The following is a 24,648-nucleotide window of genomic DNA, read 5'->3' as shown; positions in this document are numbered from 1 at the left end:
GAACGCCAGGATCACGCCCTGAGCCGAAGGCAGACGCTTAACCACTGTGCCACCCAGGCGCCCCACATTTTATTTTATAGCTCAAAAAAAAGTGGTTGAGATTCAAACTTTTAAAAGTTTTAATTTTGAAAATTTAAGATTTCAACATTTCAAAATAGTCACCGGTACATGAAAGAACCAAAGCCCGTACTGCCTCAACACACCACACCGCGTGGTCGATGCCACGGCTCCTGCAGCCACCATGCTTCTGCCTCCCTTTCTCACTCCAGCTTCGTCAACCAACCAGCCTCTTACGCGGGAAACCCTTGGGGTATGGCAAGTAGAAAGCAAAGTTCCTGCTCTCAAGGGGCCGAAAATCTAGTAAGGAGACAAAGTATAAACGCACAAACTAAACACTGAAACGACATCTCGTGAAATACCAAGAAAAGTCATACTGGAAGTGAGCTACTAGAGTTTCCAGCAGGGAGAGGTCCATGAACCAGTCATGTCTGGAACAGTCTTCATGGAGCCGGCATGATCCAGGCTGTAAGAACAGGTGGAGAAGAGGCAAGGAGGCCACGTCAGGGACAAGCAAGGCAGGAAGGAAGAGTGGGTTCAGGGGCTGGGGTAAGTGTGGGGGTAAGTGGTGGGGGGTGGGGTACTAAGGCGGACAGGGTCAGAGTTTGAATTGTACTTTATTTTTCCTGGATTCTTCAGGCACTGGGGAGGGGTGGGGAGGGAGGTGACTGGGTGGTGGATGTGGTAGTGATGATGGTGTGTGTGCGTGTGCGCACGTGTGCATGTGCACGTGTCATTTCTCCAAACTCCACCCATCCCCTCTCCCCTGCCAAAAGTCACGTTCAAGAAATGAGATACACAGAGTAGCATCAGTATCACCTGGGTAGGCATTTACTAAAACTCGAATTCTTGGGCCCAATATCCCGTGATTCAGGAAGGCAGAGGGAAAAGAATGAGCAGAACTCAGAATTATTTCAGTTTTGGAGGAGGAGCCGTATGTGGGAGTAAAGGTTCAGGATGGGAGGGCTGAGACTGCAAATGGCTAAGGCATCCCCGAGAACGGAGTTGGAAAGCTTTAGACACCGTCTAGCAGCTCCTTCATTTAGAACATGGGGAAACTGAGGCCTACAGTAACAATGATTTATTTCAGGCCTTAAGGCTAAAATGTGGCAGAGATCTAACGAGAAATCAGTATTTGGGGCCACTGGCAAGGCTGGCCCCCAGACACAGAGGCTCAGAACCATCGGCATGGAGCCTGAGAACAAAGTGAAAGCCTTCAGCAATAAAAAATATGGGAAAGGTCGGTGGAAAATGGTGCTTCAAAGACAATCCAGTGGGTCCAAATTGTGCTAGGAACTTCCTAGCTTCCCTAGCATGCGATCATTTCATGAACAACTAACAGTTTTTATGCTCCCGTCTATGTGCAAGGATATTAATGTTAACGGGGGACAGATTTGGAGTACAAAGCATCCAGAGCTCTGGCCAACCCACAGCAGCAATACGCTTTCTGGCCTGAAGTTCTAACGGGATTGTGCGTGCAGGACCCTGCTTAACAACTCAGGGCCAGGCTGTGCAACTTCCCCCAAAGTCTGTGATGGCTAAACAGGCAGCTTGTTCCAGCGCTCTGGGAACATCATTCCCCTTCTTGGACAAAGGTCTCCCTGAAGCGAGAACGGGAAGGCAAAGAGTATGATGAGCTGAAGGATGGAAAGGCTAGATGAGGAAACGGTTCCTTCGAGGGTTCCAAGAAATATCCACGAGGGCGCACACAAGATGAAAGAACCGGCCACGGGCGGCGGACGGCCCTGGTGCCAGCCGGGGGTCGTGCTGGCGCTGGCCCTGCCGTGGGCGTGCGCGGGCCCCCAGCATGGCCAGGGCGTGAGGGACGGGCAGCGAGGGAGGGGGAAGGCCGAAGCAGACCTTAGTGTTTTTCAAGTCGTTCTGGTCACAGTCCCATTTCCTCCACCATCACCCTGTTCCTGTCTTCCTGAGACAGAGGCAGGACCTTGAAGACAATTCAGAGAGACTTGAGAGCCACAGAGGGTCTCGTGGGTCCTTCTTTAGTGCCAAAACTAGGCAGAGCAACTCAACAGCTCACTGGAGAAAGAGTAATTTTCTTGTGAGTATTATGGCAGGAAAGAGAAACACCTCGGACGCTCAGCTTTCCAAAGCCAACACAGAGAGAGGGTAATACACGAGAGACAGGTGATGTGATCACATCACAAATACGACGTGGATCTCAGGCCGCAGCCACTGAGGAAGATACTCCGGGAAGCTAATGAAGGTGAAGACGTTACTATCTGTGGCCCGAGACAAACAGCGAGGCTGCCATTTATGAAAGCCTGTTCTTTGCCATCCGTGAATCCTGCGTGTCCTCTTTCCTGTACACAAAGGCACAGGTTTTGTTTCATTCTTAGTGTGTGGGGAGTTTAAAAACTGGTCCATCAGGGGCGCCTGGGTGGTACAGCGGTTAAGTGTCTGCCTTCGGCTCAGGGCGTGATCCCGGCGTTCTGGGATCGAGCCCCACATCAGGCTCCTCGGCTCCTCGGCTATGAGCCTGCTTCTTCCTCTCCCACTCCCCCTGCTTGTGTTCCCTCCCTCACTGGCTGTCTCTATCTCTGTCAAATAAATAAATAAAATCTTAAAAAAAAAAACAAACTGGTCCATCACATCTAAAATGCTGGCCTCGGGGCAGGTTAGAAATGTAACTGCACAGACAGAAGCCCGTAAGATTTCAATGTTTTTCCACAATTTTCTTATGAAGGGACCATTTCACAACTTTATGAATGAGCCACAAGACCACAGGCAGGTTAGAAGGTTGTTCAGAGGGGGCAGAGCAGTGGTACCGAGGGGCAAGGCCAGGCCAGCCCGGGACGGCGAGTGCGCCTAGGGTGGGGGGGAAAAGGGCTGCTCCTGGAGCCCCAAGTCTCACAGACGCCGCTCACGTATGGGGTCACGCAGGGCCACAGACCTGGGCCATGGCGGTCAGGAAAGGCAAGGCAGCTGGGAGTCATACTTGTTTCTATTTTCTCTGCAGCAGAAATATGGGCAGAGGAGGTCTAACTGCACACATCGACTCAGGCACTCGCTGGTCAGGGCCGCGGGAGCCGCGGTTGGAAAGCCGCTTGCCCCCTGTCGTCCTGATTTCCTAGCTGACACAGACTGGCGGTTATAAAAGGCAGGCAGGTGGTACTTACTGCTCCTCACGGCAATGGTCACACTTACCGATTACTTGCAATGGAAATAAACACCGTGATAAGGAAGCATAAACTTTTAAGATTAATGACATATCTCTACCGTCGAAGCTACGAACGGTAGAACGGAGGGGAAATTCGGGACGTCTGAATCTCAGACCTGGCTCCGACGCTAATAAACTCGGACAAATCACGTCACCTCTCTGACACTCAGTGCGTCATCTGTAAAGCATTACTGCTGACGAGGCTCACGTGGGGCTGGGGGCCCATCCAGCAGAGGGGAGCGAGGGCTAGTTGGGCCAGCACATCGCTCTCCCTTGTTCAAGCCACGCCGCAGAAGGGCTGGGAGAGAGCCCATCTCCTGCCCTATGACAAAGGTCACGACCACAGGCCAACTGGGAAATAGAGGGACTCCTTCTTCTCCATTTTGGTCTCCAGTGTTCTCTTTCTTTTCAGATCGGTGCCCCAGAAGGCAAGCAAAACGTCTGTAGGTGAACCATTCGAAGATCTACAGTCATTTCCAAAACAGGACAGTGGCTTAGCAGGAAGGAATCTTGTGTCTTATAACACCAGCTCTAATTATTCCATATTTACATATTTGAATAAGGAAAGATACATTGCTTATCTCTCCGTTTACTTCCTGGGACTAACCATGGATAACTCAATTTGTTATATGCTGCAAGCATGAAAATTAAATAAGACCGGAATTTACCTGGAAAATATTCACAGAACATTTTAAAGGGTATTTCTAAGGGAAATCCTAAATTTAAATAATCAATATATTATATTTTAGGATTTGGATATAGGAAACATTTAAATAATAAAATGTTCTTTTATACATGGAGTTTATTTAGAAAAGAATATAGACGTATGTCTTATTTAAAAAAAAATCACAATTTGGGGGCGCCTGGGTGGCTCAGTCGTTAAGTATCTGCCTTCGGGTTCAGGTCATGATCCCAGAGACCTGGGATCGAGCCCTGCATTGGGCTCCCTGCTCAGCGGGAAGCCTGCTTCTCCCTCTCCCTCTGCCCCTGCTTCTCCCTCTCCCTCTGCCCCTGCTTGTGTTCCTTCTCTTGCTGTCTGTCAATAAATAAAATCTTAAAAAAAAAAAATCACAGTTTGGGATAAATAAGAAAGCAAGGTAAAAACTATAAACCTCCCCTAAAGAGAAATACTGTGTGCTCAGCATGAATGGGATGACATCTAAATCTGGGGCTTTTAAAATAGAGCTTTACTTTTAAAAGCAGGAGACTAAGGGAGAATGCTGTGCTTATTACAAAGAGTAACTAACATTGTTAATCGTCTTTCCACGGTTCCCCATCCTGGCGAGCACAAACACCTTCTGATGAAGAAAGATGCGCTGAGACAAAGCTTCTGATTCAACCCCTCCTGCAAGGTGACCTACTGATCTCTGCACCCTCCCTTCCTCTGTATTAATATTTACTTTTTAATTACAGCCACTGATGCTTTAACGGTTACGGTACTTTAACACAATGGTGGATACAAAATAATGGTCTTCTTTGCCATCTGGCCGATGGGTCCCATCATTTGGTGTGACTATACCAAGACCCCGACCAAACTGCTGACTTGTGGCTGTTTTCCTGGCTGTTCTGGAGGTCAGGGCTGCAGCAGTGCGACGGGAGGCACAGGTGGGGGCCACACGGAGCTGCGCAGTGCAGGGTGACGGGCTAGGAGCCCAAGCTGAAGGCTTGCTCAGGGCCATCAGAAGGCCTATTTTCCCCATGTTTCATTAGGGACAAGTGCCCGCATACACAAAAGTAGAGAAGAAGAGTGTGCCCATCAGCCAGCTACAAGTTAGCGACTCAAGGTTACTTTTGTTTAATTTACCTCTGAATTATTTCGGTGCTAATCCCAGACACATTATTTTATATTTTATTTTTTAAACATTTTATTTTTATTTATTTGGCAGAGAGAGAGACAGCCAGCGAGAGATGGAACACAGGCAGGGGGAGTGGGAGAGGAAGAAGCAGGCTCCCAGCAGAGGAGCCTGATGTGGGGCTCGATCCCAGGACGCTGGGATCATGACCTGAGCCAAAGGCAGACGCTTAACGACTGAGCCACCCAGGTGCCCCCCCGACACATAATTTTATCCCTAAATATTAACCTATATAGTATCAAACAGGTAAGAACTTTCTGCTCTTCTTTTAAGATACCCAATATGAGAATAAATTAAGTTATAGAGTGTATCTTTTGTATCAGAAACGTGTTTTTTAAAAATATGAAATATGGTCCCTGCTGCCCTTACGTAATGTTAATTACTTGGAGAGCTAACATATATGCAAATGGAAAAAAGACTCACTAGGGGCACCTGGGTGGCTCAGCTGGTAAAGCATCCAACTCTTGATTTCAGCTCAGGTCATGATCTCAGGGTCGTGAGATCAAGCCTGGTGTCCGACTCCACACTCAGCATGGAGTCTGCTAGAGACTCTCTTCTCTCTGTCTGCCTCTGTCCCTCCCCACCACGCTCTTTCTCTCACTCTCTGTCTCTAAAATATATAGATCTTTTAAAAAAAAACCTAAAAAACAATTCTTTAATATAACCTATTGTCAGAAGACACGATGTACTGTCAGTTCTGACTTCGACGGAGTCTGGGATGTGCACAAACAGATCCACGGGACCTCCTAGCTTTATCTGTTGCCTCTCCTTCCCGCGAACCATCAAAGTGAACTGTCCGAGGTCCTCTGTACCTTCCCGGTAATTCCCGCCTCCATGCCTTTTCTGAGACTGCTCTTTATGGCCAACATGTCTGTCCCATCACATTATCATTTCCTGCAGAGCTAGCTCAGACGCTTCCCCTCCTTGAGAAAGTCTTTCATGGTCCTATCCAGTGCGTGGTGCCTGCCTGCCCTCCACGGGCGTTGTTTGTACATTTCACGCAAGGTGCCTGGACTGTAGAGAAGGCGGCTTCTGTTAGCATGCCATCACAGTTCAGGGAAGGCTTTGCCGAGTGAGGAATGGTACCCCCTGCCAAGCGCTACGGTGGCTCAGGACAGAGAACAGAGACAGAGCCCGTGGCCGAGAGCAGTTAGAACAGGCTGCTGAGACACTACATGTGAGTGGTCCTGAGGAGGGGTGGTGGGATGGGAATGTATTTCAGGCAGATGGAATTATTCAGAAGCCTGGCCAAGCAAGAAAAAGGTCTGAACCCTCACATCTACTGATCTGAGGAGCTTCAGTGGCGAGGGGCACATGAGCAGTGATGAAATCTAATCAGGGTACTCTGTGGCTTAAATAATCCTCATGGTTCCCAGTGAAAACTCCAGGCAGAGAAAATACCAAGGATAGGCAGAAACTCTGCACCAAGGCGTTTATAATTTAGGCATGGAAATAAAACATCTACAAATTGTAAGGCAGGTGGCAGTGTTAAGTATCATGTGAAGTGTGCAAATAAGTGCAATTTATGGCAGTCCAGAGAAGGGAGAAATGACATTAAATGAGGGCATCAAGAAAGGCTTCAAGGAAGAGGTGGCAGTTGGGTGGTGTGTAAACGATGGGTACGATCTGGCACGTGAGGGTGGGAGAAGAACAGCTGGGGCAGAGGGAACAAGAGAAGAAAGGGCACGGAGGCAGAAAAGCACAAGGCTGCCCAAGGACCAGCCGGCTCCCAGGTTGCTTGGATAAGAGTAAGGGGACTAAGGGGGAGTGATGGGAGGGCAGGTTCATGGGGACTTGCCGTGCCTGACTCTGGACTTCAGTCTGCGCAGAGAGCCAGTGAGCAGGAGCTGCCTGTGGTTCTGGAGGATTACTCGGGAAGCAATGGGCTCCATCTGGAGTGGGGGGTGGGGAAGCAGGCCCCAGGAGCAGAGGGGCTGGGAGAGGAGGGGAGGGGTCCAGGTGACAGGGGCAAGGGCCTGAACCCAGGCCACGGCAGTGGGAATAGAGCAGCAGTGGCCAGGCCACCTGGGGAGAGGGAGGGAGCCTTGGCAGCTTGTCACAGCTGCCTCTCCCCAGAAAGGGATATCAGGGGGACGCCTGGGTGGCTCAGTGGGTTAAGCATCTGCCTTTAGCTCAGGTCATGATGGGATGGAGCCCCGCATTGCATCTCGGACTCCCTGCTCAGCGGGGAGTCTGCTTCTCCCTCTCCCTCTGCTCCTCCCCCCAACTTGTGCACTCACGCACTCTTTCTCTAATATAAATAGATAGAATCTTAAAAAAAAAAAAAAAAGAAAAGAAAAGAAAGAAAGGGAAACCAAGGCTTGCAAGTGACAGGTCCAGAAATAAATCCAAGAGTCTCCTCTGTTGACGGTCATAGGTTTACAGTCCAATGGGCTTTGTTACTTTTGTTTTTCCCTGGAAACAAAGGAGCAGACAAATAAAACTCGTTCTCCATCCTCTGTCTGGCTCCTCACTAATGAGTCCTTACACTGTGATATGGTTTCTTTGAGCCTCCCCCCTCTGGGAAAGGGCCCTGGCCGCACACTTCAGCATGACCTTGCGTTTAGCTCGGCAGCAGCTGCTGGGACAAGCCCCCCGCCCCGACGGCCTCGGAGCCCAGGTTAAGCAGCGGTCGGGAAGGGCCATCAAAATTCTGCCCCTTCTGCCTCTGTCTTTCAAAGTACTGCTTAATTTTGTCCGTGTCCCTCTCATTCGGCAGCCTGTGTCCGAGGGCAATAACGACGGCAAGGGACAAGGACAGACTGATCAGAGTCTAGGAAGTGCACCCTTCTCCCGCCCAAGTTCAGGACCTGCTGATGAATGCCTTGGTCAGTCCCCAGGCCTTGACTCTGGGATCTCCAAGGCCTGCAAACACACACAGATTGATGCATAGTCCTCCTGCCTAAGTGTGAAGCCAGGAAACTGCCTCCCGCATGTTGGGGAAAAACCAGCAAGCCCTTAAGATTCTGGGGATAAAAGTTAAAATGGATTGGACTCAAGGCGACTCACAGGGCCCGGCCCGTCTCTCATGCACAGAACGTACACGGATGGTCGTGCTGTTTGCCATGCGGCCTCCCCCCAGCTCCACTCCTGAATTAGCTGGAAAGGAAACAGGAGCCTTTGGGACACATTAGGGTAAGGGTTCCAGCTTAGAAAAACGGACTCTTTTTCAGAAACGTGCTTATAAACTTCATTCCTGGGATTCTTCCCCCTCGTATTCCCTTCTCATTTCTGGAAATCAGGGATGGGGATGGAGTGGGTAATGGGAAGGAGGAGATTATAATAAACTTGGAAAGCCACTTAGGCACCCTGACTTCATCTAAGGGTAGAGGGCAACAATATACCCAAGTGGGAGCTTTCTGCATCTGGAATATTCTGTCATCACCCTTTTTTATTCATTTCTCAACTTCCCTTTCTCCAGTGTGGCAAAATCTTGATTTAACTAGAACCCTACTAATTAGAACTTTCACTAAAGAACACTTATTTTTAGAACAAAGGGACAAAAAAGAGAACAGGCACATAGTAAGTGCAGAAAAATACAACAAACTTCCATGGACCCTCCCCTAGAGATTCATATATACTCCGCGTGATTTGCTACACCTTGCACGGGCCTGTGCTAGGAGAACTCATATGAGAAGGATGATGGAAACACAGCAAAACTGTGAATTACTCACAAAAGATAAAAAGCAACATGTTCCTCATCTATACCTGAAGAATTTCTCTCTTACCATAAAAAGCCCAGGGAGTAAGTTATACTGAAGTTGTAGTTTGTCAGTGGGTATACAGACAGAACTAAAGAAATACGCAAGCAAAAGACACTGCATCCCAGAGCCCAGAAGCTGAAGGTGGCTTAGGGCAGTCCCTGACCCAGAAGAGCTTCCCGGCTAGAGGACAGCCCTGACCGTACGGCATGATTCGGAGTACGAAGCGTGCTCTCAGAGCTGGGCTAACAAAGTGGGAGGGGAAGACTTCGCTGCAGCGGTGATCATTTCTAAATCCTGAGAGAAAGGGGGTAGTTTTGGTCGGGAGGAAGCACTTGAGACATCGGGGAAAAGTACGGATAAAGGCATGTATGCAAAAGCAACAATGGTGACTTTATCGTTAGAAGAGAGATAACAAAACTCCCCAAGGGACAAGATGTTTTGTATTTTACTTCTTATAAACTGACAGTTTATAATTTATAAGCCTTAACATAAAACCATACACATCACAAAAATTGTTTATCAGAACAACCGCAATGCCTAGAAAAGCAGCATTTTTAGGCAGATTTCAGTTTGGAAATATAAATTCTTAGATTTCAAAATGAGGGGTTTCATAAAGCTATTCACTGGTCAATAAAAATTAACTTCTGAGATTTCAATTATTTTAGACTACTTTTTTTTTTACTTCATTCTCCCCAAACTCACTTGCTGCTTACAAAGAAAGTGCCTTTGAAAATAAACATGCAAAAATTTATATAAAATACATAATTCCAAAAATAGATGAACTTTTGTGAGGCTCTTGATAGCGAACTCCATGATTTCACATTCCCTAAAGAAACTGTTAACAGTAAGAAACTTTCCATGCACTTTCTGAGGGCCACTCTGACTTTTCAGCTATGATCTATTTGGTTAAATCCTACTTGAAAATTAAAAATAATACAAATCTCTACCAGACTGGTAACAAGGGAATTTTTGGCCTTTGCGCTTACGCATAGAGAGGCTAACATGTATTTGAGATCTCCAGCAAGAGTGTATTAAGTTCTATTAATAAATCTTTTGGGACACTGTGTTCCAAATATACATTTTTCCTTTTTAGACTTCTAAATCTGTAATTGAAATAAATCTAGTTGCAATTTTTCCCATGTTCAAAATCGTAGTTTCTTTACTTTCCAATGCTGTTCTGCAATTCAACTCCTTGGTTGCTTATTATATATCTAGTATTAATCTATAGTCATAACTAAATATTGACTCTTAACAACACAGATGCCCAATCCCGATGGGTTGTTAAGCTATAAACACCCTATTTTTTCAAAATTTTTACTTACTTGAAGAATTTAAATGAGCTACAGTCTTATTTCTGAAAGTACTGAACTATTTAAGGTGTACTTAAAACTACTTGTTTAGCTAATCCGTTGCTCGAGCTGAGAGAAGAACTCAAGAATACAAACCGTCTGAAAGTGCTCACTCAAATCTCAAAGCCCTGGCTCGGGTTCTTTGCGCAGCATTGTCACTAAAATACTCACACTGGGCTTGGGCCTTTATTTGAGAGAAAGCAGGGGTATCATCGATTTTCCCATTCCCATTTTAAAACCATTACCTCTATTAACCCTGAAGTCCATACATTCATCAGCATAACCTCCTCTAACTCATACTGCCTTGATCACCTTTTTCTTTCTCTTTTTTATAAGAGTTCTAAAAAACCTACCATAACACTTACCATCGCAGCCAATTTTAAAGCTGCGTTATGTATATTCACATTGTTGTGAAAGATCTCACAAACTCCTTCATGTTGCAAAACTGGAACTCGATACCCACCTAACGTCTCCCCTTCCCCCTACTCCCGACAACTAACATTCTCGGTTTCTGTGCATCTGACTACTTTAGATTATCTCGCATAAATGAAATCATCTTTTTATGACTGGCTTATTTCACTTGACATGATGACAAAGTTCATCTCTGTTGTACCACATGACAGGATTTCCTTCCTTTTTAAGGCTGAATAATATTTCACTGCACATATGCACATTTTATTTATCCGTTCAACCACCTTCTGGCTGCAGTGAATCGTGCTGCTAGGAACAAGGGTGTGCAAATACCTCTTCAAGATCCTGCTTTCAATTCTTTTGTATATACACACATACAAGTGAGATCGCTGGATCATATGACAGTTATATTTTAAGTTCTTTGAGGAAGCTCCAAACTACTTTCCACAGTAGTTGGACCATTTTACCATCCTACCAACAGTGCACAAGGGTTCCAATTTCTCCACATTCTCACCAACAATTTTTTTAAAAAATAGTAGCAATTATAATGGGTGTGCTGTTTTTGTTTTCAAGTAGACTCCACGCCCAGAGTGGAGCCCAACTCGGGGCCTGAACTCACGACCCTGAAAGCAAGACCTGAGCTGGAATCAAGAGCTGGACGTCCAACTGACTGGGCCACCCAGGCATCCAGGGTGTTTTTCTTCTTAATTAAAAAAAATTTTTAAAAAATTTCTATTATGTGTCTCATAGTTTAATAAAATACACTATTCACTGAAGAAAAATTTTAAAACAGGGATGAAAAAATTATTAGTTCCACAATCCAAATAAAACAACTATTAAATAACATTTTGATAATATATTCCTCTAGCCCTTTTTTGGAGGGGGGCATAGATCATATTTTAGGAGAGGGGAAATGGGAGGAATAATTTGATTTTCATGTGCAAATAGAATCAGAGAAGAATCTTACATACTGATAAAAATATTTTTAGCTTCATGGAAATCTCTTTAACGCTCCATCAGTTACCATACATACTTCATTCATTTTTTAAATAAAGGGGTCTTCATGGACTCCCACACTTTTTTTGGCCTTTTAAGATCTTACTAATTTATTTGAGAGAGAGAGAGAAAGCACAAGCAGGGGGAGCAGCAGGCAGAGGGAGAAGCAGACTCCCCATGGAGCAGGGAACGAGAGGTGGGGCTCGATCCCAGAACCCTGGGATCATGACCTAAGCCGGAGGCAGATGCTTAACCAACAGAGTCACCCAGGCGTCCCTGGCCTTTTCTGTTGTGAAGGACAACACACATACGGAGAAGTTCACGAACACAAATATATGACAAAGATATCAGCGTAAGGCAAGCATTCACGTCACCAGCACGCAGGTCTGCAAGAACACTTCCAGGGCCTCCCTATCCTGACTTTTATGGTAATAACCTCCTTGCCCTTTCTTATAATCATACCACCTACATCTGAATTCCTTAACACTACAGTTTAGTTTTGCCTTTCCTTGGACCTCATATTAGTGGAATGTAGTTATTATATTGTACCTGGGTTCTCTCCTTTAGCATCATACTCATGAATTTCATACATATTGGGTTTGTGGTGGTTCAGTCATTTGCATTGCTACACAGGACTCTAGTGTTTGAATATAGCACAATTTATTGATGAATTCTACTGCTGATGGACTGGGTTATGCCCAGCGTTTCACTATTACGAACAATGATGCAATGGACATTCCTGTACGTACTTCTGGGCACACTAGGGCACGTACTCAGGCGAGGTGTACAGAGGAGTGGAGCAGAGTGTGCATGTGTCCAACTTTAGGGGACAGCCACTTTTCTACTGTTTGTACAATGTAGCTTTCTTCTTCTTTTTTTTTTTAAAGACTTCCAACAACCACACCAGCCCTGGTCTGTTGCTTTCCTTATCCCTGATCTTGCCCCTCTATCAGACCCTCACTGGAAACTGTTAAAGCCTACTTGGTGGCTGTCACACTTGCACCCCGTCCAGCGTGGCCTCCTGTACTCTGGTCAGACTTGTACCTTCCCATCACAACACCATGAAGAAACGATCGCGCAATGCGTACCTATTGTACTCAGGGTCCCAGGCTGAGTGTCAGGGATAATAAAAAGGAGGATGGCAGGGCCTTGACATCATGTGTCATGACGGAGCTGGGAAGAGGGGCACACAGGAAAGGAGGTGAGTCTCACTAGAGGCAGGATGCACTAAGTAGCCAGGAACTGGGGTAGATAATGAATGTTATGCAAGTAGAGGAGAGGAAGGCGGTAGGGTGATATGTGAATGCCTTGGGGAGGAGAGCTGATCTTGGCTGGTCCTCGAGGGGAACACAGGCTGAGCAGAGGAGCAGGGGCCATGGCTGGGAATGTGCATGCTATGTTTAGAGAACAGGGAAGAATGAGTGTTACCCTCTAACAATGATCTGTGTCACCTACGGCTGCACGGGAGCAGAATCCGTCTCCTGAATGCCCAGTTGAAGGGGAAACTTGCAGCCAAATAAGATATATAATGTAATAAGAAAATTAAAATCTGCCAATTAAAAACACTGTGCCTAGTCACAAATGTGCATTCAAATACAACTCCAAAACATAGTTCTAAAAATATGTATGGTACTAGGACGCTGAGAATGTGACCCTTCCAAGGCCTACAAAGATCTGCGATATTACTGTCACACACCACACAGGACTCCAAAAGTGGCCCTCACATTCTGTTGGTCGTAAAGGGGCAGGTCAGGGAAAGACTGCTTGAACGAACACAAATACACATTCAACAGGCCAGCAAAAACTCACAGCATCATCCTTTCATGTAAACAGCACCAAAGGGCCAATTACTACTAATACCTGGACTTGCAAACTTTTTTGAGACCTCCCTGTTGGATGGCTTAGCCTGATCCTGGGGGTTAGGGCACCCCTTTAATGTAGAAGTGAACAGCGGTGCACATGGAGTCAGGAAACCTGGAGCTGGGCCTGCACATGCCCCTGCCGGCCTTGTGACCGGGGCAGTGAGTCGATTCTCTTAACTTTCTCTATTCGTAAAATAAAAAGTTGAAACAGGGGTTTCTAAAATATCTCTTATCTCTCTATTCTACCAACTGATGCTGAGAGAAGGAACATTTTTTGGCCCACTTCCTTACGAATGAGGGAAGCTCATGCCTGGCTCCTCTGTAGCTTTCTTTAAACAACAACATTTCCCACAAACCCTGAGACTTCCATGCTTGATGCCGTTCCTGAGAAATGAATGAATTCCAGAAAACACTGTTTAACACAGATTTTGTTAGCCTGGGCTCCTGGAGGTGAGATGTGTAGGGCAAATCAAAACAACCAAAGAAAAGAACTAGAAGCCCTGGCCCTTGGCTGCCTTTGTTAGACCTTCGATAACACGTGTGCGCTCCTCTGCTGAGGATAAGAGTAGAAAATTTAAAACAAGGACGTGGCTTCTCCTATTCCCTCTCCAGGAGTGACTGCATTCCAAACCATGTGTTTTATTGGACTGGAAAGTGGTGTATTTGTGAAATGGAGTCAGCTCAACTCTAATGGTGACGATGAATACATTTGCATGGAATGGACAGGTCTTTTCATAAGTACATACACTAAAGTGTCTTTTGAAAATCCTGAAATCAGGGAAAAGTCCGTAATAGCGAGTTTTCAGCGTCTGTATCCTGAGAACAGCATGTACCCTGAGGAGACACGGGGACAACAAAAGAAGTAGTACAAGAAGTTGGTTACGGAAGTCTGGAGCTTCAGAGCTGGGAAACCTGGCTCAGCCTTACTTTACAACACAGAACTTTCTAGATGGAGTGACCGGCAAATTAAATAACTTAGTGCTGCCACAGCTACTGCTGTGAGCACAAAAAATAGTGAATAAACTGTAAAAATATTATAAATCAAGTCATATTTCAAAGTTACTATTTAAAAAGCATCTTCCTATAATTCCCTTCAACTAAAATGTCAAACCAACCAATGAGTAAACTAAAATCACTCAGGAACTGATCTGTTTTGAGAGTTCAAACTAGTGATTGAATCTTGGGCTGAGGTCATTCACTTGCTGTTTGGAAGGATGAGGCCTTAAGAACCTTAAGGACGGAGATGGGACCAGCTCAGTGTTCTAGAATGGCCCCGGCTTTTCTTCAGGGTCATAACCTCTACAGAGGTGCAACTTCTTCTGATATCTTTTCACGAATAGTACATGAAAATTCTTCTAAGACACCAAAAAGAAAGATTCACATGGGTTGTCTTCTGCTCCTCTCTTCGTTGTGCCAGGACAAGGGGCCCTCGGTCTTCGCTCCTGCTAACGTACTTGTGGGCTGCATTTCCCGCGCGAGCCGTGGCTCCTGATCTGTGACGGACGTGGGAAGCAGAGAGCTAAGCTTGGTGAGGGTGTACTGAGCAAGGTGTCTCAGGCTGTAAGTAAGGGGCTCACAGCCGTCTCCTAGGGACAGACTGCACGACAAGGACTTTGAGCCACCGATTTTGGTTGTTTAGAACTTCCTGCCCTAGTTCTTGGTTTTGTTCTAGAGAAGTGAGGCGGATGGATAAGTGGGAAAATGTCACTGGCTAGCGATTACTGAGAACTTACTTTGTGCTAGGAACTCTGTATGTATTGTCTCTTAAATTTCCCCAGCTACCTCGGGAGGAAGGCCAAGGTTGTAAGACAGATCCAAAAGGTAAGACACTGCTGCACGGTGAGGGTTAAGTAACTGCTCCATGACTTGACTGCACAGGTGACAGAGACCTGACTCGGTCTGAAGGCCTACAGTATCCTACCTGCCTCTCCATTTATGTGCTTCAGGGCACTGGTTTTGGGGTCTGTATTTGGTCCACATTTATCATTTCCATACTTTGGGAAATCAAGGTATCTCAAAATCCTGCGGGGTTCGAGCAGTTTCCTTCATTTGCCATTTACATCCCCTAATTTACTTACGATTCCTTATTTATTATTTTTAAAAGGTTTTATTTATTTATTTCTTTATTTATTTGAGAGAGAGAGACAAAGATAGCGACAGAGCATGAGTGGGGAGGAGAGGGAGAAGCAGGGAGCCTGACTTGGGACTCAATCGCAGGACCCTGGGATCATAACCTGAGGCGAAGGCGGATGCTCTACCCACCGAGTCACCCAAGTGCCCCACGATTCCTTATTTAAAAAGGAACAGAACAGAGGAAGTTGTTTCTTTGAATGCTACTTTAGAAACCGTGCCCGCCCTATAGGGGAAGCCTCTTCAAGGGACAACGGCTAGCGGAGTGTGGAGGAGTTGCTCAATCAATACTAGTCGAACACATACACAAAAGGCAAGAAAATCCCTGTTGCAAATCGCAGCTTTGTAAGAAGAGGAATGCTAGCCACTGGATGTTGGCGGTATTTATTCAAGGACTGTGGGAGCCATAAATAATTATAATGATCAAGAGCCCACATGGTTCCTTGCCCTGATCTGAAAAACCCTGATCTGAATCTATCCTGATCTGAAAAACCCTCGACATTGGATTTGGTGTTTTTCTTCAGTGGGGACTGTTAACAGCGAGGCTATGTGAGGGAATGGAAAGGACGTGTACAAAGGACTAAAATACTCACTGACTTTTCATTTTCAGATCCTATAGCTTAGGGCTGGGACACAGAGGGCCAGAGATGAAGGCAAATCGCTTACAGTGCCTACCTGGCATTATTTCTCATCTCTGTGTCAACAGGAAGAATGCTGAATGCACAAATTTGATAAGACTGATATTTAATGGCAGGAATCATTAGAAACAAAAAAAGAACTAGACGTACTATTTGAATGCTCTCTTTGGTGAAATTCCTCCAATGCACATTTTTAAAGATAGGCTGTGCTTTCATTCCCCCAATTATGGTCTTTGGCTATAAACACACTACAACTGAATAGAGATCACCGTTGACTAAAAGTAACGATCCACTTCGGTCTGTGTAATATTCTGGGATACGACTGAAACCATGGGCACAAACGCAACTCAGAATCACAAAGGCTTACCTCTGAGTGATGGAGAGAGGAAACCATTCATTCCTTTCTCCTTTATGGAACCAGTGTCTCTCTTTGGGGTTCAGATTATGAGCACAGCCACCAGCCAGCGGAGGCTCAGGGTTGGCTTTGTGACTTTAAACATATTTTTAGCAAATCAGAGCTACGCCTGTCAAGGGGAAAAGTGCCGACTGGTATTAAGTTTTTACTAACTTGGGGGCCTAAAATAAAAGTTAAATGAAGAGCATCCTCCAAAGAGGGGCAAAAAAGAGTCTAAGGACTTCACTTCTAAATATTATCAAGTATATACATTAAGTATCTCCTATTTAGTGACAGGGAGAGAAAGATAATAATGGCAAGACTGCGAAGGGTCTCATTTACAGCATCTTGTCATAGGAACTCTTGAAAATTAAACAAGGCTGTTTCTAGCTGCTCCCGCTATCAATTAGCCAGCACCACTTCCCCGCCGTAATAACTGCCACATGAACTCCGTGCATTACCTCTGGGCCTGATCATTCCAAACACAGGAGGTCGCAGCCGTGCGTTGCACCGAACAGACTGGCCTACGACCGAACGCCCTGCTAGTCAGATTTTGTTGTACAAAATGAAATGATTCAGGACGTCAGAATATTTGAGATAATTTAGCCTAGTTCCGCTCCTTTAACATATGAACTAGATTATATACTTTGTAATAATTTAACCGTCACTCACCCAAACATCTCTGCCACAGAACTACATGCTTCTCTGTATTTGGGCTCCTTACAGTTTCACAAAATTTAAACAGCGATCTCTGGTCTAAGTTACAAGGTTATGCTGCCAATAAGGTGACTCACATCATGTGTAAAGGCCTTCATTTTTGAAAATGGAAAAAACCAGTCCTGTGAAACTGACACTTGCGTTTGAAAGACGAAGGTAACCTGCAAAATACAACAGTCACGTCCCTCAAAATCATCTTTTTCTATCTATGGAAGTAGCCCCCGACCCACTGCACGGTCTGGGTTCCCTAGATGTAAGTGCTCCCCCTCCAGCAGCCCCTGCCCTGCGGGGTTCCTCAGACCCTGGTACTGATGGGCGGCCCCTCGGCCCGAGCCACGAAGTACCGGACACTAATAAAGAGTTAAAGCTCCTCCTGAACTCTGGAAGAAATCGGATTTCGTCAGTGAGGTTTGGCAATGTGAGAAACCCTGTAACCAATTTCATTTCCTGATAAATGAATGGTCCACAGGGGAAAGTCGGCCAGTGAGTTTCGGAACTGTTGAGAGCTCAGCCTTTACTGCAAGACTCCTTGAAGGAGCCAGCCTGTCTATTGCTTATCACTGCTGGGCCAGTCGGCCCCATGCAAGCAGGGCAGCTGCCAGACTCCATTCCCAGCTGATACAAACATGTGGTATCCCTTTAAGAAATAACACTGCTATCGTATAACCCCCCCTCTCCATTATACTGGCCTTTTTAACCTGCAGGTCTGGAAACGCATGCCTATTAAAATTACTTTAGAATAGCAGGTTTAATGGTCTTCACCATTTACACTTAACCCCCCTCATACAACCCCAACCAAAATACCCTCGGCATCCAGTTTAGATTCAGATCTGGGGGAATGTGGTGTCTAAAAACAGACAAATGCACAGATAAATAGGAGTCACGTGTAGAAAGTCAATCAGAGGGCAGTTATGGGAGACAGAAAGTACTTCAAAGGACTGAAACAAGTTTACCTGAAATGTAAGTAGCCTAATTAATCACAAGGCCATTTACCTTCTAAGCTTGAAATAAAACAAATACCTGTATGTTTAAGTAAACCCAAAGGCAAACCTCATAAAGATAACCATATATGCCGTATTTATATTTAAAATAAAAAAAAAAATCTTAAAAAAAACCCTTCTTCACATTAATTCAGAATTGGTCAAAGCATATACTTTAAAATATACTTGCTGAACTCAAGTAAATTTTCATCAAAGTTTAACCTGACATTTAAAATATCTAATTTGGCTTTGCTTAAAAACACACAAAAAATTACCCTACATAAAATAGTCAAATGAATACTTGAAGGCAGAAGAAGGGAAAAAAAAATCCTAAATAATGGCTTGAGGCCCTTAATTATAAAAAATAAAGCAAACAAAATCTGAAACTAGTGAGCTTTCAAGAGGCTTGCAGGCTTGGCCTGGCAGCGAGGAAACCTGGAGCTGATTAGCCCCGCCCTTGCAAATACTCGTCACAGCCCCAATGAGGAAATGCTGGGGGTTTACAGGGAGGGGGGAACGTTAATTCCATCCACCAAGAGTAACGCATAAAATAAGGAAAGAGGGAAAGCCAACAGGCCCTTTAGCTTCTTCTTTAACCATTTAATCCATAGTTTTTTCTTTTTCCACGGTTTTGGGACCACAAGACACATTCCTTCTTTGACTTCAATAGTAGATTCTTGGTGACAGTGAGCTGGGCTGTCTCCAGGCCCAGGCTACAGAGAGAAGTCTAAGCATTCATTTATAGGGAATCAGTACGAAGTTGGCTTGATTTAGGTCAAATAATTTGGTAACAGAAAGGAGAGAATGAAGGGAACGAGCGTTTCCTAGGTTATTTGAAAACCATCTAAGTTGTGACCCTGATCGGTCGCGTGAATTGAAAAAGATGGCCACTTTCACACCAGGTCTCTTTTGGTCCCCACAGTTTATACACCAAGAGCAAAAAATAAATTTCTAAATATTGGGTTTATGAACCACTTCAAATTTTAATTATTTACATGTAAAATAACTGTGCACGGTACTTCTAAATTCAGAAAATAAGCAAAACTGGAAGAACTGAAAGGTTCAATTTAAAAATCGGGCTCATTACCTGTGGTAGGAGTATTAGTCTGGTTCATAACATGAAAAGAGTTATTTAAATTAAAGGTTAATCGTCAGTGCTTTGTAGAACAGAGCTACAAATGACTACTGTATTTAATAGCCAAAAGCACGTCTGAGGCCTTTAATTAATCTCAAGAACTGTTTCTTGTAAGTATTCTCCAAAGCACATGGGTTTCTTATACAGTAAGTTCCAAAAGAACTAAAATGTTCTTCTGTTTTCTTCTGAATGTGGCTGCTTTTGGACCTTCGCAAGTTCAGAAACTTGATGCGATGGGCTCAGGGGAGGGGTAAGGCATATGGGGCAGGAATGTCGAGGCTGCTGTGGAAAAGGCCCGAGCATTGGGGGGCGGGGGGGAGGCAGACAGGACAGGATTTCCCTCAGTTGCTCACCAACTAAAACTCTGTCTTTTCAACTTCTGCCTCCTTGCGAGAAGGGCGGCCAGCATGCTTTCTGTCGGGTAGACGATGAATGAGGGCCCAAGGTCGCAGGGTCTGGACAGTCGGGAATGTGAGGTGCTCAGGAGGAGGAGCCAGGGAAACCCCCTCTTTCAGTGTGCTTTTCCTTGCCTCAAGGTTCTTAGTGCACAGGAGTCACAGTACTCGCCCCTCGGAGAGCTGAGCGTGCCGGAGGCAGACCAAGCCTGAGATGTGGGGTCCTCTCCCACTCCCGCTCTTCCGTGTGCCTCTCCTCAGACTTTCATCCAAGAATCAGAATCCCCCAGAAATGTGAGTCTAGCTAACGCGAACAAATAGAACCACTATGTAGCTGAGGACTCGTAGGCACAGATTCAGTAAAGGATAAACAGGGAGTCGACGACAGGGTCAAAAAGAAAACACATTTCTGGATCCTTACTTGGGAACCTGGCAATGGGTACGATGAGCTAAACTATAGATGCGAAATTTCATCCCCGTTTTTAATGATGGCGGTAGCGGGTAATGCTATAAAATGTCAGGATTTTTCCAACACTGAGAATTCAAAACATTTACTACTGTGAGTCTTGGAAAGAAGGAATGGTAGTTTAAGTTTTGAGGTGGGGAAGCAGAGGGATCAAAAGAATGTTTACTCTGTTTTATAGAAAAAAAAAGTTTTATGAAGTGCTCTTTCCAGTGGAAGACATAATTATTATTTTCTGCTGGGAACCATTCTGGCGAGTTTACAGTAAGGATCTGATATAACATGGGAAGAGTTTAAGCCCCACACATTTAAAAGCTTGCTAACACATACTTTCCTATGTTGAGGCTATGGTAATGTTTACCCTTCATTTTGATAGAGCAATGTCAGAAATGTGTTAGCAGGAGCACCCTGTTACCGCAGTGGCAGAACCGCCTCCACATGAATTTTAAGCAAGCAAGCAAACAAATAAACCCAACCCACACTTAATCTTACTACTCAAAGTAAGTAAATGTTTTCCTTTCGGGGAATGATCTTCCTGTGTGTGTGCGTGTGTCTACACTTGGACGAGTGAATACACAAACACATACACACAAGCGTGTATGTATAAGTATAAATACGACCGTAGTTGCCATCATATGAAAAGTGTTATGATGTTTTTGAGTCTGGAAGACACATTAAGAAAAACTGCCATGCCTTTCTAGTTCTAGATGACACTGTGAATTATTTTCCTACTTTTGGTTTACTCTCCATGCTACAGAAATTATGCCAGAAGTAAACTACTGAAATATGTTCTGGTAAAACATCATATTGTAATTGTTCGAGTAATTTACCACTCCAGTGTAATAACGAGCACTGTGTTGTCGAGGGTTTGAGACTATAGGCCACACAAAATGAGTTTTCAGGAGCCCTTTTACTTTGTATATGAAGACTTGTCATCTAAAAACGTAGGAACAATATGAAGTGTAGAATGTTCGCGTCTTGAATCAGACACCTGGCAAGAAGTGAGTTGTACATTCTGCTTTCAAACAATCCGTGGAGGTACTGAATCGAGGTGGTTTCAGTTACTCCCCGAATTCTCGCTGGGGGCGCCGCAGACAGGCTACGGATGTCACACAGCACACCACTGGGCCTGATAACTTTTTGGCAGATGGTGCGCTTAGACGGAGAATCTTCACCTCGCTCCACCGAAAGCAGCTCGGTTTTTGAGGGCAGGTGTGAGAAGGGACACGGAGAAAGAATGCTCTCGAGCCCTCTGTAGGACTGCAGCCTGAAAGCTCCTTTTTCTAAAATCTGAACTCTTTAAATGAGCCAACCATAAATTAGCTCTTTTCTCAAGTGGTGAAACACATGATACCCTGCACAGCCAGGGAGCTTCACAAAAGTACTTTTTCCTCTTGGCAATGTTTTTCTGGTTTCCGGTTAAATTTTTGGTTGTTTTGTTTTTTAAAGATTTTATTCTTAAGTAATCCTTACCCCCGGCATGGGGTTCGAACTTACAAGCCAGAGATCAAGGAATTGCACGCTCTATGGACTGAGCCAGCCAGGTGCTCTTCCGTTCAACTTTTGAATTGAACTCTGGCATCTGTTAGGTGAGAATGACCAAACTGATTGTTTCCTTTTTGTTTGTTTAGTGAGATTATCATACAATAACATTTGCTAATTTCAGCATTCAATTTGATAAATTTTGCTATTTGGCTGCATTTCTGTAACCATCACTGCAACGATGATAAAGTCTAGCTCCCTCACACTAAGAAGCCCTCCCTTGCCCTTTTGCACTTACCCTTGGTCCAAGGCAGCCATGATCTGCTTTGGGTCACAATTTTGCCTTTTCTAGCAGTTTTTAAATTTCTTTTTTTTTTTAAAGATTTGAGAGAGCATGCGTGCATGCGAGCATGTGTGTGGGGGGAGGGGCAGAGAGAGAGGAGGAGAGAGTCCTAAGCAGACTCCACACTAAGTGTGGAGCCCAAAGCTGGATTCCACGACCCTGAGATCATGACCTGAGCCGAAACCAAGAGTCAGATGCCTGAGCCACCCAGGCACCCCGCATTTTTTAAATTTCTAATCATCGCATTTAACTTTGATGATTCTAGTATTTTTAAAATTATTGAGACTTGCTCCACGGCTCAGAATATGGTCTATCTTGGTCTAAATGTGCCATGTGCATTCAAAAAGAATGTGAATTCTCCCACTGTTAGGTGAGATGTTCTAGGAACACCAACCAAGTCAGATAGTATTTTCCAGATCTTCCATGTCTTCGTTGATTCTTTTTTGTCTAGTTGTTCTGCCAAGTACTAAGAGAGGAATGCTAAAATCTCCAACAGTGACAGTGAAAACGTCTCTTCCTCCCTTTAATTCTGCCAGTTTTCTGCTGCATGATTTTGATGCTCTGTTACTGGTCCCTATACACCTACAATTACTTATGTCCTCCTGCTGAACTGTCCTTTTGACCATTATGAAATATCCCCCTCTTTCATCCTAGGTTTTGGTGTGAAATCTGTTATTATCTGATATTAACAGGCACTTTAACTTTTTTATGCTTCCTGTTTGCACGGCACCTCTTTTTTCTTCCACCATTTGCTTTTAACCTATGTCTTTAAAGTTAAAGCATTTCCTTTGCAGACAGTATATAGCAGGGTCTTATTTTATCCATTCTAACATTCCCTGTGTTTTAATGAGTGTTTAGTGCATGAACATTTTATATAATTATTGCTATGACTGGGTTTGGGTCCACCACCTTATTTCCTGTTTTCTATTTGAATCCTCTGTTTTGTTTCTTTGGTCCTCCTTTCTTGCTTTGTGGGAGAGGGGAGAATCATCTGAATATTTTTTAGATTTCTGTTCTGTTGGCTTTTTAACTATTCATTTTTATATTATTTTTATAGTGGGTGCCCTAGGGATTACAATATACATCTTTAACTCTTCACAGCCAATACAGATAATAGTTTACTACTTCATGTAAAATACAGAACATCCTATAGGACCATATCCATCCTCTCTTATCCTTTATGCTGTAATTGGCATTTACCCAGACATCTACCACTCTGGTAAATACTCATTCTTTTCCAAAAATCTGAGTTTCCATCTGGGATCATTTCCATTCAGCCCAAAGAACTTCCTTCGCATTTTTTATAATGTAAGTGTGCTGGCACAGTCCTCTTGGTTTTCTTACACTTGATGGGGTCTTATTTTCATTCTTGAATGATCTTGTCACTGGATATAGAATTCTGAGTTGACAATTGTTTTTCTTTCATACTTTAAAGATTCTGTTCCATTCTCTTCCGGACGCTATAGTTCCTAACCAGAAGTGACCTGTTGATTGCTGTGCTCCCCTATGTACTACGCCATTTCCCTCTCGGTCCTTATCACTGGCTTTCAATACTTCTGATGATAGTGTGCCTTGATGTGGGAGTTTCTGTGCTTATTCTGCTTGGTGTTAGCATCTTACATTTGCAAATTTCTGTCTTTTTTCCACTTGGCTCTTTTTTATTGTTTCTATTTCTCGTTCGAGACTTCTCATTTCTCTGCTGAGACTTTCATGCATTGAAAACATGTTTTATGCAATGAAAACATTGAGGAGAGTTATAGTAACTGCTTTAAAATCCTTGTCTGTTAGTTCCAACATCTGGTTCATCTTGGGGTTGAATTCAATTGATTTTCTTTTATGCAGAGAACGTGTTCCATTTTCTTGGTTCCTTGGATGTCGGGAAATTTTGGATTGCATCCTGAATAATATTAAGTTGTGGAGATTCTTGTCTGGGTTTGAGCTGCAAACTCTATTTTATGCAGCTCTGGTCTCTCGTTCAGAACTTTTTCTTTAGTTCAGCTGCTTAAAGTCTGGTCTATAGATGTGTGGTTCAAAGTTTAGTCAGAGGTGTGGGTAGACGCAATTTAGGATCCCTTTCTCTGATTTCTTTTCTCCTGAGATTCCTCCACTATTTTCAGACTTCACAGACTCTCTGCTTCTCTTTTCTGGTTCTGCAGGCCAGAAAGGTTACAACTTTCCCCACGCACCCCATTTCGGTTGTGTGTGCCATGGACTACAATTAGCCCCAGGCTAAAAGCCTCTGAGAAAGGAGGTGAGTTTGTTATTTCCCACCCTCCAAGTGAAAGTACAGTCTCCACTAGAGTCTTCCTGCATCTGTTCACTCTTCTTTCTTCAGGGTGGCAAATCTGGTCTTCTTTCAGACTTCTGGTTTTTGGCTGAGATGCTCTGTTTCCCACATATGGTTCAAGGATCACTCAGAGATGGGGACAGACACCAGACACCATTTGGGGATCCCTTCTCGTGCTCTTTCCCTTCTGGGATTCCTCTACTCTCTTCAGTACTCATGCTTTCCCATGGAGTAAACTACATGGACAGTGCTTAGTCCCAGGCTAAAAGCCAAT

General features: G+C 44.5%; 1 protein-coding gene across 3 annotated transcripts in view; it reads right to left on the bottom strand.

Annotated features, from left to right (window-relative positions):
• DYM (dymeclin) overlaps window positions 1-24,648 on the bottom strand; it is a 341,153-nt gene that overhangs the window by 32,698 nt on the left and 283,807 nt on the right. Inside the window, exon 17 of one of the 3 annotated variants that reach the window (XM_045790039.2) lies at window positions 152-523. The exons of the other annotated variants lie outside the window; for them this stretch is intronic. Coding sequence (XP_045645995.1) covers window positions 389-523 — 135 coding nt within the window. The 3' untranslated portion in view covers window positions 152-388. Of the gene's footprint in view, window positions 1-151; window positions 524-24,648 lie in introns of those variants that run through there. 3 annotated transcript variants of the gene reach the window in all.

This window comes from Ursus americanus, chromosome 19 (assembly GCF_024610735.1).
Source record: "Ursus americanus isolate L20-20 chromosome 19, mUrsAme1.1.p, whole genome shotgun sequence".
Lineage (NCBI taxonomy): Eukaryota > Metazoa > Chordata > Mammalia > Carnivora > Ursidae > Ursus > Ursus americanus.
This window is presented reverse-complemented; position numbering and strand designations above follow the sequence as displayed.